Source organism: Centroberyx affinis, unplaced genomic scaffold (assembly GCF_046629955.1).
Source record: "Centroberyx affinis isolate AG114_WGS23_722 - 3 ecotype Tasmania unplaced genomic scaffold, CSIRO-AGI_Caff_v1 ptg001680l_1, whole genome shotgun sequence".
In the NCBI taxonomy this organism is placed as follows: Eukaryota; Metazoa; Chordata; class Actinopteri; order Beryciformes; family Berycidae; genus Centroberyx; species Centroberyx affinis.
Genome location: NW_027280100.1, coordinates 28,990 through 44,781, shown reverse-complemented (window position 1 = coordinate 44,781; position 15,792 = coordinate 28,990). Strand labels below are relative to the sequence as shown.

The 15,792-nt window shown below is 46.0% G+C and overlaps 1 protein-coding gene across 1 annotated transcript; it reads right to left on the bottom strand.

The window, feature by feature from the left end:
- Positions 1-456: 456 nt before the first annotated feature.
- On the bottom strand, positions 457-14,167 carry mxra5a (matrix-remodelling associated 5a). Its single transcript, XM_071528487.1, has 8 exons — positions 13,983-14,167; positions 13,670-13,799; positions 12,432-12,822; positions 10,046-11,940; positions 7,744-9,829; positions 5,586-6,504; positions 4,809-5,135; positions 457-2,318 (listed from the first exon to the last, which is right to left on the bottom strand). The coding sequence occupies exons 1-8, from the start codon at positions 14,165-14,167 to the stop codon at positions 728-730; spliced, it is 7,524 nt and encodes a 2,507-aa protein (XP_071384588.1). The 3' UTR covers positions 457-727.
- Between the last annotated feature and the right edge of the window lie 1,625 nt (positions 14,168-15,792).

The window sequence follows — 15,792 nt, the reverse complement described above, 5'->3', positions numbered from 1 at the left end:
CAGAGGCTTACTAGCTATAGTGCTATGTTATGTTCCATAAAATAAAAAAACATCAACTAACATCACCTTTGTGAATTTTCGTCAATTCCGTTACTTTTTATATTGATTGTTGCTAGCGAAACGCTAATTGTTTGGGAAAGGGAATTACAACAGTTATTAGCCTGTAACTAGCAAGAACTGGAAAGAACAACTAATGAGAACAAGGAAACTATAATTAAACATGAACAATAACAACTACAATAACTATTCAATGTAATGCTATGAAAGTTGTAATCATTTGAATGTACAACCCAGCCAGGATGAGAGAAATTTGCTCATGACCCCCGCATCAAAGCAATGCATCAGTGCTATTGTAGTCCACTTTCCCTGATGATTAGCATTTTGTTAGCAAAAATCAATATTAAAAGCAACTAAAAGATCAAAATTCACAAAGGTGATTTCCATAGAGATTTTGGACTACACACCAAGTAGTGGACATGCTAATCTATGGCATAGAAAATGATGCAAAATGATGGCTTTCGCTCATGGCCTCTACACAGCACACACCTGATGCAACATTGCAGGTTTCTTAAACACAACAGCTTCAATCAACCCATTATAACATCATTTTTTTTACATTTTGACAGCAGTTTTTACAACATTTGGATGATTAAAAGCATTAGCTGCTTTCAACTCGGCAGTTCCTTGGGCATATGGCGATGCTGAACGATTTCTTGAGTGAGTTTCTTCAGAACACGTTGAGATACGTCGCTTTAGAGTCCACGCCGATGGCATTCCTGGCCGTGCATCGGTAGTAGCCGGCGTCTCTTTGTGTCGGGTTCTGGATGATGAGGGAACCTTGTGGATGGAGGTACTTGTTTCCAAAGAGGCGTGGCTGTGCGCTGACAGCCAGTCGGGTTTTATCGGGTGTTTCCCATGCTACCTCTGCTCTAGGCATCCCAGCCGCTACGCAGTTCAACTGGACGGCAACTCCCCGCTTGGCGTACATCACAGAGGGCGGGCCGCTGGTAATACGAGGCGGGTACGCAATTACGATGACCGGCACCGAGAGCAGAGCGCTACCGTACTCGTTCGCCGCTCGGCAAACGTAGGACCCCCGGTCGTAGACTGATGCCTGTTGGATGGCCAGCGTCCCGTTGGACAGAACAGCGTATCGTCCAGCTCTCTGCGGCCTGCTGAGGACAACCCCACTGGGCAGCGTCCATGTTAGTCTGAGGGATTCGCCGCTGGTTAAGCAATGGAGCAAAACGTTCTCCCCGTTCATGATACTGACAGGAGAGTTGTACCTGTTGCTGATCTCTGGCTTTCTCCCTGGGGACAGTGTGATGGTCCGCTCCACCAGCCCTCCAGAATTACGCCCCAGACAGCGGTACATACCAGCCTCAGCCACAGAGGGGTTGCTGATGATCAAAGACCCGTCGGGCCGGTGGAAAAACTTGGAGAACCGAGCGCCACTCAGCATAGGAGTTCCGTTGGGTAAGACCCAAGTGACGTGGGGGAGTGTGGTGCCCTCGAAGGAGCAGTTCAAAGTCATGGCATTCCCCACAGTCAGCGACAGGCTATCTGTTTTCGGGCCTCTGATTTGTGGCCTCTCCACAACCTCCTTCACATCCAAGTTAACCGTCAGCCTGGCCTCCCCTCCTTCATTACGAGCGATACAAGCCAGCTGACCTGAGTCTGTCCTCTTGGGTGACCGGATGTCCAGGGTCCCATTATGGTGAACCGCCATTCTGCTGCTGTAGTACGGTGCAGGGAGGATCATGTTTCCTGGTAGGACCCACATGACGCGGGGGACGGGGGTTCCCTTCGCTACACAGTCCACCCACTTTCGTTGATCCCGGACTGCGGTCACCCTCATGGTGTTGGCGGCGCCAATCAATCCGTTGATCATTGGAGGAGTAACCAGGACCTCCAGCCTGATGACTTTGTGGTCCTGGCCTGCACTGTTCCTGGCTGTGCAAGTGTAGTTACCTCCATCAAAGCGTTGCGTCTTCTGAACCACCAATGTCCCATCATTCAGGACCTGGTATTTGTCTGGAGTCGGGGAGATGGCTCTGTTGGTGGGGGACATCCACGTGATAACCGGTGTCGGCTCCCCTTTGGCGTTGCACTTCAGCGACACCGTCTCACCGTAGAAAACCCTGATGAGCTTGTGGTTTTTGTTCTGGATTTGCGGCGGGTCAGTCGCAACCTTCACCTTTACTCTAACCTTCATTTCATCTTTGCCAAGCTGGTTCTCGGCGTAGCAGGTGTAGTCACCCTCCTCTCGCATGCCGACATCGTTGAAGTACAGCGTCCCGTTGCCAAACACCACGTACCTACGTACCATTCAGGGATGGGGAGGAGAGGGATAGAGATTGTTACACTTTGACAATTGTAATGAAGCTGGTAATTATAAGTTATGGAACATTACATCCATAAAATGTTTATAAAAGGTTAAATTTGATGTGCTCATTTGTTTGTTGCTGTATGTAGAACAAGGTAGCCTCAAAGTTATCATTAAACAATTTTTTATACAATTGGGTATGTCTGTCCTTAATGAGAATCATTTTTGATGGATTTTCTTGATATTTCATTGGGTTCCTTCCCAACAAAAAAAAGGATATCATGTATGTCCAGGCATTAACACAGGGCAAGACTGTGGGCCAAAAATATGCACTTCTGGGAAGACTGACAACTGTAAATAACTATTATCAATTGTCCAATTAGAAATGAAGTTTTGAGTCCATCAATCTTCAGGAAGACTGCTTTCATAGATGAAAATATAAATATTGCTTCACATTGTGTGGTATTCCTTTCAAGCAATTAATCAAATTTGTCCATATAAAGGGAAACTATTACTAAATATGGTGAGAGCTTTGCATACCAATTATGTAGCTTCTGTGTCAGCATTTGTGCCCAAGGCTTTTCTTTGGCAGATGAGCAACAAAGTACTGGTATCTGATGTTATGTGAATGTTTTAATGTGCTCAGTCAGCTATAGTGTGTTTGAAATGGAAAAAATAGCAAGTTTGGTTGTTAAACATTGTCAGACCAACATTCACAGGCAACATGTAACATATATGTACTTCAAACCAGGAAAAGACAATTACAACTGAAGTGCTTGTTGTATCCCTGTACATGCCAGAGCTGGTTCTTTTAAGTAATTTTCTGTGGAAGTTAAGTCATTCATCTTCCAGTGTGCAACCCACTGTGAGCTGCCACTGGAGTTTCCAACATGTGTGCCCATTTCCGTGTTTTACCAGCAATAATTTGATGAATGGCATACTGCCATTACTAATGAGTCTAAAGATGCTAAATTGATTAATTTATTGTGTGTTTATTGCTAAAATAAGATATGTTGGCAAAGCTAAAGATGTGGGCTTATTAGGAACACCACTTGCCAAGATAGTTGCAGACCTTCCCATGAAAGCTGGGTCTGTTTTTTGACTTTGTTTGCTAAAGATATCTAACTTGACTGAAACAAAATCTGTCATGACTGTGAATTCTTTTGACAAATAAAATGAAACTGAACGACAAACTACATTTGACATTTCAAGTGCATATAAACCTCATGCCCCACTGCTGCTATCTTTATGGGGTATAAAATGTGACAAATAAACCAAAGGTGGAAGTAACAAATTACATTTCCTTGTGTTACTGTAATTGAGTAGCTCTTTCGTGTACTTGTACTTTTTAAAGTTTTTTAAGTTAGCAATTTTACTTGTATTTAAGTATATTTTGACTGAATACTTAGCTAAATTTTAAATTGCATCAATTACAGGGTATACATTTTATATGCTCTCCAGAAGCACTGCATCAGAAACTGGTCAAAGGTAAATTGCATCTACATCAAACCTGTTCACGCATGTGGAGGAAATGTTAACTGTAACATGAAATGCTCAAATTTATCCATGACAGTTGCTTAGTTAACATCCATCCAGCTACAGTATCATTGCTTTGTTTTAGCCTGGTTGTTTTCTAGCTAGTTCACGTGCTTTGCTAGCTAACTGGACGGCTAACGGCAAAAGAAGAATCAGTGTAGCCTAGTGAAGTTATTGAATAATAGGGATGAGCATTTTTTTTCTTAATCACAGACTGAATAATGACATAAATTTCAGAATCTTATTTTTAAAAAGTTCATCATTGTCTATAGCATGTAATATCACATATTGTCCTCTCAACATGCAACAATGTTTGCTTTTTTAGAGCAAATCAGTAACTTTTACACTATAGAGCAGTGATTCTCAACCTTTTTCATATCAAGGACCGTAATTTAGTCCACATTAGAGCCACAAACCCCCATATGATGAGATTTTGTCTCAGACGCAAATCTGAGAATATTTTTGTTAGATATGATTTTGTCCAGAATTCCATGTCTATCTGTATTGTAGGCAGAGAGATAACAGAGAAACTATGATCAAAACAGTAATTTTTCTACATTCTCTAATTGTGTTAACTTCTTGTAAATGAAATAATGGTGAAGTTCAACAATTTATGAATTCTCTGGGGACCCCCTGGAACGCCCTCAAGGACCACTGGTGGTCCCCGGACCCCACGTTGAGAACCACTGCTATAGAGTATATTTTAAATGACTAACTTAATACTTTTACTTAAGTAGATTTTTACACCAATAATTTTACTCCTACTTAACACAAGAAAGGCGAATTAAGTTTGGCAGTCTAAAACGAAGCAAACAAGCCGTCACTTGAATGGTGGAAAAATATTTTGAACTACTGTTTTCTAGCGTGATTTAGAAAATCTATTAACACTGTTCTGTACAAGTGGGTGTAGGAATAGTATTGGAGGGACACAAGGAGCAGCGCATACCTGCGACTGCGCCCCCCGCCGACTCTTTCTGTCTGTTTGTCCGGGTTGACCATGGTCCCGTCCGGCAGCGCCCAGCTGATCTCGGGGTCGGGGAGCCCAGAGGCCACGCAGTCCACCTTCAGGTTTCCGCCGTACGCCACCTCCTGACTGGACCGCTGCTGCTTCTGCTCGATCTTGGCCGGCCTGGTCAGCACATTGGCCCGCAGCAGAACGTAGTCGTCCCCCATTTTGTTACGCGCCACGCACAGGTAGTCGCCGCCGTCCTTGTCGGTCATGGAGTGGATGGTCATGGTGCCGTTGGAGAAGACCTTGATCCTGGGGTCGAAACTGTAAAAGATAACACAGACAATGGCCGTTCTTTAGATTTCTGCTGGAATGTGAGTTCAAAGGAAGTTTCTGTTTATTTCATTTTAACATTAACAATATGAATGTACATGATGCTTTCAGTTTTTTGAGAATCTATCATCCTATTGTTTACTGTAAGCTTTCTTATTATTTTTTTCATATATTCAGTTCTGATTAAAAATCAGACCAACTGACAGATCCATACAGATTTTATTATTTATGAACTTAGACATTCATTTAGGCACTTATTTAGTTATTCAGGCATTTTTATTTATTTATTTGGGTATTTATTTAGGAATGTATTTTTTATTTATTTATTTATCTCTCTACCTATATACCTATCTATGTATGTGAGCATTTTATTTATTCATTTATTCCTTTATTCATTTATTTATGTTTGCTTGTTTATTCATTCATTCATTTATTTATTACCTGTACTGAGCATCCACCAGTTTCTTGGTGGGAGTCCTCCAGATGATCCGGGGCTCTGGCTGTCCTGCAGCCAGGCAGTCGAGCTGCAGCTTCCCCCCGTAGATCACATCCGTCCTCTGGGGAGACGAGGAGGCGATCCTGGCCTTGGTGGAGGAGGAGGGGCTCCTCCGTACGCTCAGGATCACCGTTCTCCTGCTGGCTGCTACCGAATTACTGGCCGTGCACTCGTACCTCCCAGCATTCCCCGGGCCCAAACCACGCACGAAGAGGGTCCCATTGGGGAAGACGAGGAGATTGCGTCCGGTAATGAACTGGGAAGCGATGAGCTGGACTCCATCAGGTGTGATCCAGCGGATGACAGGCAGGGGGGCGCCCTTGGCGGTGCAGTGGATGTAGGCGGTGCTGCCCTCTGGGAGGGTGGTGTTCTCATGTTGCACCTGCTGGATCACAGGTGGCAACGCCGCAACGTGGAGACGGACTGACACTGTGTCGGCCCCTGCTGCACTGCTGCCGATGCACTTATAAATCCCTCTGTCTGTGTAACCGGCCTGGGTGATTCGCAGAGTGCCGTTACTATGGACCGCCACTCGTTGAGAAGTGATAGTAAGTGGGGCAGCGGCCATGTGGACGTAGTCAGGAAGCACCCATGTAACTCGAGGGGTAGGGTGACCCTGGACTTCACACTCCAAATCGATGTTGCCGCCTAGATACACAGTGGCGTCTCGGTGCCGAGGTTGGAGCACCCGCGGGTGCTGAGATAGGACCATGAGGCTGACCACCATCTTGTCGGTACCGTACTGGTTCTGCACCATGCACAGGTACTGGCCCCGGTCCATGGGTTGTGTGTTCCTGATGATTAGTGTACCGTTGGGATGGACTTCAAATCTCTGGACCCTGGTGTTCTGAGCAACACTTGCCCCTGTATGAATGGAAATATGGATATGTCAAACATGATAAAGGACAATGTTTATTCACTATTTATTCACTATCTATTAGATTAGATTAAAATTGAAAGATCCTCATGGAGAAATAGCCCTTGCAAAGCCAGCAGTACTAGGATACATCAAAAGATGAACAGCACATAAATAAGATTATAGCAAAATGAGGGTTATATAAATATACTCAACCAACAATTCCAATACTTGAACATATCACACAAATGTGCCAAATGTTTCATTAACACAATGTGCAAAATAGCATCTGTAGCAGCAGAACTTACTGAGACAGGAATGCACAGATTTGTGCATTATATAAAGTGTGAAGAATTATAGAAATTAGGAAAAAAAGTCAATATATGTGGAATATATAATAAAAATGAGAGGAATATGAGAGTATGAGAAAAGACAATATGTGAAGGATTACAGGGTGTGCAAAAATATAAGTGTGTGTGCTATAACAGTGGGTGTTACCATAATGGCTGAGATGTTACAGGAGATCAGAAGATGATTTCGGGCGGCTTATATATATCATGTTCATAATCTTTAGGATTAATCTTTCTGAATTTACCACTATAATGCAACTAGCCCTTGAGGTATAAAATACTGTGTTAGATTAGATAGTTGTGAAATAAGTGATATCTGCAGCCACTAGGATTCCTCCAATTATTACTCAGCCTGAAACAGGAAATGAAAAGTTGTTGTGGTGTCACAGTTTATCATGTCGGGGGTCATGTACAGACTTGCAAGTTAAAAAAGGCACAACCACTGTGCTATATAGTGAGTTGGACATGTGATATCATAAACACACAGATAACCTTCACTTGCACTGATGATGCAGAACCATTTGACAGCGACGTGCAGGAGGTGGCCAAAGTTCAAAATCAACCCAGATTAGCACAGAATATTCACAATATATTATGGCAGAGTAAACATTCATATTAAAACAGCTTTGGAACCGATTTTGAACAGATATCAGAAAGATATTTAGGTTCTGATTTCACAAAACTATGCAGGTAGCAGCTATGGACGTTGTCTCAACTTTCATTTTGGCCCTATAATTAAACAGGTTTTCAACATTGGTGCAGGCTGTCATAATCTATTCAATGTCAGAATGTTTGCAGGGTTTCTTGTAATAATGACAAAATAGTGGACTTGAAGTAGTAAATGCCAAGACTGAGTTGAAAATTTGAAGCTGAGTTATGAGATTGGGTCATACATACCAGTGGCGACTTTAGTCCATGACAGGAAGGGCATGGGCTCACCCTCGGCCTCACAGGGAAGCTGTGCATCTGTTTCGGCGTTCACAGTAATAGTCTGGAAATTGGTCTTTGTTATCCTCGGCTTCCCTCTTGGAATAGAGCCTAATCCAGGTAGCCGATGCCTTGTGGACACATCCTGAGTCGAAGCAGTCCCTGTTCTCAGCCTCTCTCTGGATGTATCAGTCGGTGCAATGGACCGAGATGTTGCGGTAATTGTAGGGGCAAGGGTGGTCGTCTGTTTGACTGTCTGTCCGCTGGTCTGGTTTGGGGCTGGGGAGGTTGGATTTGTACTATCACCTAGACCTATTTTGCGGTTGGGTGAGCGAGTTGCAGGACGAGCGGCTGCTGTTGTGTTAGGCTCTGATCTGCTGATGTTAGGGAGGTCTTTGTCTGGGGAGAAGGGGATTTTCTGGTCTTGGCTGTGGTTGTCTGGGATGTGGTTGAACTTGGGACCCTCCTGCGTGGTGGTCCTCAGCGGGGGTCCCGTTTTGCCTCCCGTGGATGAGGTTTTGGGCAATGTGACATGTGGCCTCCCCCAGGACTGGATCACGGGAGAGGGCTTTGATGTGGTAGAGGAGGGAGGTGTTGTTATAATGGTACTGGGAGCATCAACATTTACTCCTCTGTGGGCCGTTTCTTTTATAGGCTTGTCCTCGTCTGAGGCAGTGCTGGTAGTTTTATTTCGACTAGAACTCTGATAAGAACTTTCAGATGCTTGAGGCCTCTTTGTGGTAATCCATTCTGTCTCCAAAACTCCCTCAAAAAGTGTGCTTGCTGTTGTAATTGAGCCACTTTGAGTGTGTGCGCCAAAGGTTGTGTTGATTTCATGCTGGATCAAGAAAGCAGGTGAGGAGGACGGCTGCAGTGGAAAACGCCCACTGATCTCTTTGAAAGGCATCTTTCCAGCCTTTTCGGTGGGTGTGTATTGACGGCCTGATTGGTTCTGCTCTACATCTGGTTGCACTTGCAGAGCAGTGTGAAAATTCCCGGAGGACTTGTCAGAACGTGGCGTGGGTCCAAGGTCTCCCGTAATGCTTACCCTTTGTGTCTCCTCTAAGGGTTTAACAGGCGGAAGAGGGGTGCTCGTAAACCTCTGCCGACTAGCTGACGTGGGCATATCCGAACGCTCCGGAGGAGACGCGCTCTCCGGGATTCCCGAGGCCCTCGGAGCGCTCGTCTCTCTCCGGCGACCCGCTCCTGGAGAGGTCGTTGGAAACGATGGTGTGGCCGATGTACTTTCGAACAGTGGTTTGGCCGGAGGGAGAAGGCTGGCCTTTGTTTCGGGGAGAGAGGCTGGTGGGGAGGAGGGCTCGGCGGCTGCCTCGTCGTCATGCCTGGAGACTGTGCTTTCTTTGTGACTCAGTCTGCCTGATGACGTCGCTTGGCCGCCAGTGAATGGAACAGTGGTATTGAAGTTGGCTGTTGTGATTATGGTCTTTTCTGACGGGTCTATTTTTAGCCGTGCGGAGGCAGCGGTCCCGGCCGTTGCTAGGGTCGCATCCGCAGGTGTGGCGGTGCTAAAGCGGGAGAGTCGATTCAGCTTTTGCTTCTTTCTGTTAGGCCGTCTCCTCCGACCCCCGTTCCTCCTCCGGGAATTAGGGTGTCGGACGCGAGAGTTTCTTGTAGTTAGGGTGAGCAGAGGCGTCGTCGTCGGAGAGGATGTCGTGAGCAGTGCTTGAGAGCGCAAAATGTCAAGTGTTGTGTCCTTTGGCTGAGCGCGTGAAGGCGACGTTGTTGCGGTCTCACTAAGATATTTTCCATTTCCATCTCGGTCTGTTTCTGGTTCCGTCGGGTTTACTGACGGGCTAAGCTGACTTCCACCTAAAGAGGGTTCTCTGGCCTCATTAGAGCTGGCAACAACATGACGCGTGTCCTTGTTCTCGCTCCCGTCAGATGCCTCGGACATATCAGCTGTTGTGACTGCATCGACATCTGTGTTAGCGCTTTGATTCCCTTGTCTAGACTTGTCATACAACGAAGTGCTGCCGCTTGCACTTTTGGTGTTAGTCAGCCAACGGGTGACAGTGCTCTGGGGAACAGATGTGGGCTGTGGAAGGGAAAACACACCACTTGAGGTTGTGCGAGGGTTCGTGTCGTGAGTTGTGTGGTGTACTTTTTGCATACTAGATGTTGTGTGTGGGTCTGCTGTAGCATGCGTGCTGCGTGTGTATTGTGTGTTAGATGTCAAGTCACGTGTATTAAGTGTGGTGTAAGTGTTAGATTCCACATGTGTGTCTTGTGTGTTGTGTGTGTTCGGCGTCACGTGTGTACGATGTATATCGTTGGTTTGAGTGGGCATGTGTGTGCTATGTGTCTTGTTGGTGTGTTGCATTGGGCTGGGTGGTGTTGTGGTGTAAACCCGGCCCTCCTCCTCCTGCAAAGTGGAGTCCTCCTCTGACGATCCCTCTGTGTTGTCTTGTGACTGTGTCGTCTGCTCTGTTTCTACCCCCTGCTTCCTCTCTGTGGTGTGCTGAGCTGGGTTTGGCGTCACGCTACTCTGACCGGTTCTGTCTCTAATCTTAGCCAAAATGTCTGCCCATTTCTCCGGGTCTATTTTATTGTTTGACATGTTCATCCTTCTCCTGGTCTCGACGGTATTCTTCCTGTCTTCAACGCGTGATCCAGTTGGTTTCCGCAGCACCGGCGGCCTCCGCCACATCCCCCTGGATGGGTGGCCACCCCTCCTGCCTGCTCCCACCCCTCCCGGACCTCTCCTTCTCATAACATCCAGGCGGCTCACCGGAGCCCCCTCCTGAGTGACCTCCCCGTCCCCAGATGCCTCCTCTGCGTCCTCTGTGGGGACTTTAATCTTGGTGTTGACCCCCGAGGCTGACTGGGGTCTTGCTGGAAACTTCCTCAATGGCCTTATCGCCCCTGTGCGCCTGGTGAGGGTGACTTTTGTAGCCAGTGTATCCACACCGTGTTGATTTATGGCAATGCATTTGTAATAACCGCTGTCCGATAACTGCCCCTGTGGGATTCGCAAAGTGCCGTTGGAATAGACCAACGCTCTGGAGGAGTTGGCCTTGAAACTTACTATGTTGCTGCCTGGTAGAATCCAGTTAATCTCAGCGTCAGGTGAGCCAGATGCCGTGCAAGGCAGTGAGATGGGGTCCCCCGCGAATCCCTCGATAGGTGGAGGTGAGCCATGTTCCCCTGGAGGAGGGCTGGAGGATTCCTCCACTGTCAGACGGAACGGCAGGATGGCAAGATCTCCATGAACCTTGGAGATGCAGTAGTAAATTCCTGTGTCTGAGTGGCCGACGGCTTTAATGGCCAGCTGTCCGTCAGCAGACACAGACAGCCTGTTGTCTGGACTGCTGTACGGCGCCTCCACCTTGGAGCCATCTGGCAGCATCCAATGGATAACCGGTGGGTCAGAACTTTGCACGTTACAGTACATTTGGCTAGCGGTTCCCACCACAGCACTCAACACTGTTCGAGTAGTGTTTGTGGACTCGATCATGACCCATGTCCTCCTCTGTCTCCGCACCAGCTCAGCCTCCACGGTCTCTGAGAGGTGGGTGCTCAGGATCAACTTTACCCTCTTCCCTGTGGACTGAGGTCTGTTCAGCTGAAGGTCTACAGATGTCTGCATCAGCCACACCGGCTGGGCCACGATATTAACCTTCACACCTGTGTAGTACAGCGCGTCCTTCTCTGCATCCTGTCTGTACATGTAGCTATGATGAGGCTCTTTGCTCAGCATAATCTCCCTTTGTAAGTGGGCTGGCACGTTGCTGTAGTATGCAATGAGCCTCCAGAGTCGCTCATAGTTTTCCCTGTCGATAGGGCATTCCAGATCTACTGACAAGGTGATGTTGGAGGCCAGCTGGAGCTGGTTGACCTGCTCCCAGTTGATCTTGGTGATCTCTCTGGGCTTGCCAATACTGCACTCCAAATCCACCTTATTCCCGTGTTCGTCAGACATGCCCAGGGAGATGTTGCCGAACGGTTCCCTGAACTCATCCGGGGTCATGACCTCGCTCTCGGTGTCCTCAGGTGGGGTGGCCCTTTGAGGAGAGCTGATGACGGGGCTGCTGCAGGCCATGTTCTCCAGAGCCAGGAGCTCCGTCCTCTGGAGGTACTTGGGGGAGGTGCACATGGGACACAACTGGCCGCCGGGGAGGGCCCGGTCCTTTTTACACTTCAAAACACCTAGAGCACAAGAAAACAAGAGCAGCGCTATTGTTTATTACATTACTGCTAATTTGGCAACTTAAAATAAGATATGAAACAATCGTGATTTATCATCTGTAAATGCTCTAAAATCACACTCACAATTCATTCATCGTCTTTACCGGCTCATTCCCATTTAGGGTCACAGGTGGCTAGAGGCTATCCCAGCATGCATTGGGTGGAAACACCCTGGACAGGTCACCAGTCCACCACAGGGCTCAACTCATATAGACACTCACAATCACACCTATGGGTAATTTAGAGTCTCCAGTCCATGTGACTTGTATGTCTTTGGACTGTGGGAGGAAACCCAGGAGAACAACCTCCACACAGAAAGGACCGGGAATCAAACCCAGGTCTCCATGCCACCCTCACTCAAAGCAACAAGTCTCTGCACTTTATACTGAAGTGCCACACAAGAAAAGATAAATATCTAAATGAATTTGCTATGCAGAAACGAAAGGGCTAACCTGGTGAGGTTTTATCCCAGTCGTGGAGCCACCTCATGCGGCAGTCGCAGCTCCACGGGTTCCCATGGAGGTACAGGTTCTCCAGCTGAGGCATGGCCGCCACCAGCCCAGAGGGCAGCGTCGTCAGCTCGTTGTCCGACAGGTACAGATGCCTCACGGTGGACACGTGGAAGTGGCCCATCAGGGAAAAGGTGGTGAAGGTGGCCGGGTGGAGCTGCTGAAGCCGGTTGCCTTCCAGCTGGAGCAGTCGCAGGGAGGTGAGGCCCTGGAAGGCGTCTGGGTGGATGAACTCCAGCCGGTTGTGATCCAGGTGTAATCTGGCCAAAGCCCACAGACCCTGAAGCGTGTGTCTGTTGATCTCCCTCAGCTTGTTGTAGCTGATCTTCAGCATCTAAACCAATGAAGAAAGAGAGGAAAGAAAGTCATCATTATCCTGACATTATTAAAAAAGGACAAGGACACTAACAATAACATTATGAATGCTAAGCATGCTAAACAAGCATTGTGAAACATGCTATAAGTAGTATTACTTCTCAGGAATTATCAACATTATTAAAACATGTTCATATAATCTCATGACACGGAAACTGACAATAGCATGCTATGACATGAAACATGCTAAACACTAAGCAAGAGTTGTTGCTAAAATTATTACAAATGTATTACTTAAATCACTGTGCTTTTAGTTATGTGGATCAAGCTTTTATCGTGCCAAAGAGCTGCTAATAAATGCTCCTTTATATTCACATTTTGATTTGGATTCCCATTTGCTAAAAAAAGACTTCATTAACCGCAAAATTGCACAGCCTCTGAAGCTGAATCAGAACATCAGTGCTGCCATTAGTCACTCACTGAGCTGTGTGAAATAATAGCAAAATTGGACTGAATTTAGATTTTTTTTAAAGGGGAGTGGACAGTCCATTCGCCTTTATTCTTTATTTAAACAGTGGGGAAGTAACAAGGGAGAGAGGGTAGGGGAGAGGAGAGACAAGATTGATTCAATCCTACACCAGTGGAGGCATATAACAGCTTGACTATTTCTGGTCATCATAATTTTTTAATGTTTTGTGAAATCTGCGGACAGCATGTTTCCACTCAAGGATGGCCTGGAGGTTCCTGGATGCCACTTTGAGACCCACTGATGCAGATGCTAGGTCATATTATGGGATGCACCCTGGATGCAGAATAGCAGAAATTCATTCATTCATTCATAGTCAACACATTTACGGCCATTGTACCTGTAGGGATATGGCGTCCCTGAAAGTTCCATCAGGGAGACTGTGGATGTCGTTCCCATGGACCATCAGAAGCTCCAGGTTCCTCAAACCAGCCAGCGATTTGTCTGTGATTGTATTTATGCTGTTGAACCTGGAACCAAAACAGCAGAACAAGTGTAGGTGGAAAGGGACTATTGACTTACTGAGCCATAAAATAAAGTCACTGTCTTACAGCACAGGAAAAGTGGAATCTAAAGATTCACGACAGCAAGGCTGCAGTATAGTAATGTAACAGAGATGCCAAGGCGGCGCTGAGGGTGCCAACAGGACTAACCCCAGGTTCATGCGTTCCACTTGTTTGGAGATGGCAGCGGGGATGGTGATCAGGGAGCGGAAAGTGCAGTGGAGCTCTGTGGGCTGGGGGCAGGAGCAGGGCCGGGGGCAGGGGAGAGGGGCAGCGGGGGGCAAAATGATCAGCAGCACCAGAGTGTGGAGGAGGCACACAGCTAGGCGGTCCATCTTCAGCCACGGGAGGCACAGTCACTGCAGCTGGCCGGAGAGAAACAATGATGATAATGATAATAACTACTACATAATAACTAACCTACTACTACAACTACTGCAACTAATATTACTACTACTATTACTACTGCTACTACTACTGATACTACTACTACTATTACTACTACTGGTACTACAACTACTACTACTACTGGTACTACTTGTACTACTAGTACTACTACTACTACTAATACTACCACTACTACTGGTACTACAACAACTACTACTACTACTACTACTACTACTACTGGTACTACTACTAATACTACTACTACTACTACTAATACTTCCACTACTGGTACTACAACTACTACTACTACAACTGGTACTACAACTACTACTACTACTACTGATACTACTACAACTACTACTAATACTACTACTACTACTCGTACTACAACTACTACTACTACTACTACTGGTACTACAACTACTACTACTACTACTACTACTACTATTACTACTACTGGTACTACTGGTACTACTAGTACTAGTATTACTACTACTACTACTGCTACTATTAGTACTACTGGTATTACTACTACTGCGACTATTACTACTGCTACAACAACTAGTACTACTACTAGTAGTACTAGCACTACTGTTACTACTGCTACTAGTACTAATACTACTACTACTGGTGCTACTGGTACTAGTAATAGTAGTATACTACTTGCTAATACAACTAATAACTACTGCTAATACTACAACTACTAACTAATAATAATAACTACTAACAGTAATAGTCATAATATAATAAAAGTACAAAGGTAAACCCATGATGGACAGCGCAAACTACCATAAATTGGCATTCTTGTAATGAGGACGTTGAATAAAACAGTTTGAGATGAAAGTCATCATCCTCATCATCATCAAAGCTCAAATTATTCGCTCAAAAGCATTGCCTACGGGCAAGTGCTGACATGAGTTTAGGGCAGGCTGAAGTCTTGCGGTTGACTTGTTCACTCCTCATCACCAGCTGAATGGATGAACTCCGGTAAATTACGCACACCGCGCTCGGGTTTTTTTTTTCTTTTTTTTTCTTTTTTAACCAAAAGTGCGTGCTAAATATTGGATGACTTCAACTCAAATCGGTGTCATGCAGTATACATACTCTTACCTCAAAACCTTGATAATCCCTCTGTGGAGAACTCCTCATATTCCATTTTAACATGGCTTTGGTGAAGTGGATGAAGTCTACACGTCAAGACGCATATTTCTCAAGTTAAAAAAAACAAAAGTACTGAAACTTCTACAGCGAAGGAAAAAAAAAAAAGCTGTAAAAATGTGTCCAGAGAACAAAATGAGCACTGATTCTGATCTTGGGGATAAAGATCACTATAAGTGGCAGTATCGACCCCACAGTTAAGGAATGAGTGGAAGAGCCTCTCCAGTGCGCAGCGAGCGGAGACGCAACAGGACAGGAGGAGCCACCAAAGTTTCTGTGGTGAAACTGAGAGAGAGAGAGAGGGAGAAAAAGAGAGAGAGAGAGAGGGGCTTGGACTGCGAATACGAAACTACTGTACTGCTACCGAACACCCCGTTATGCTGCATTTTGGTGGGACATGTTGAGTGAGTCATAT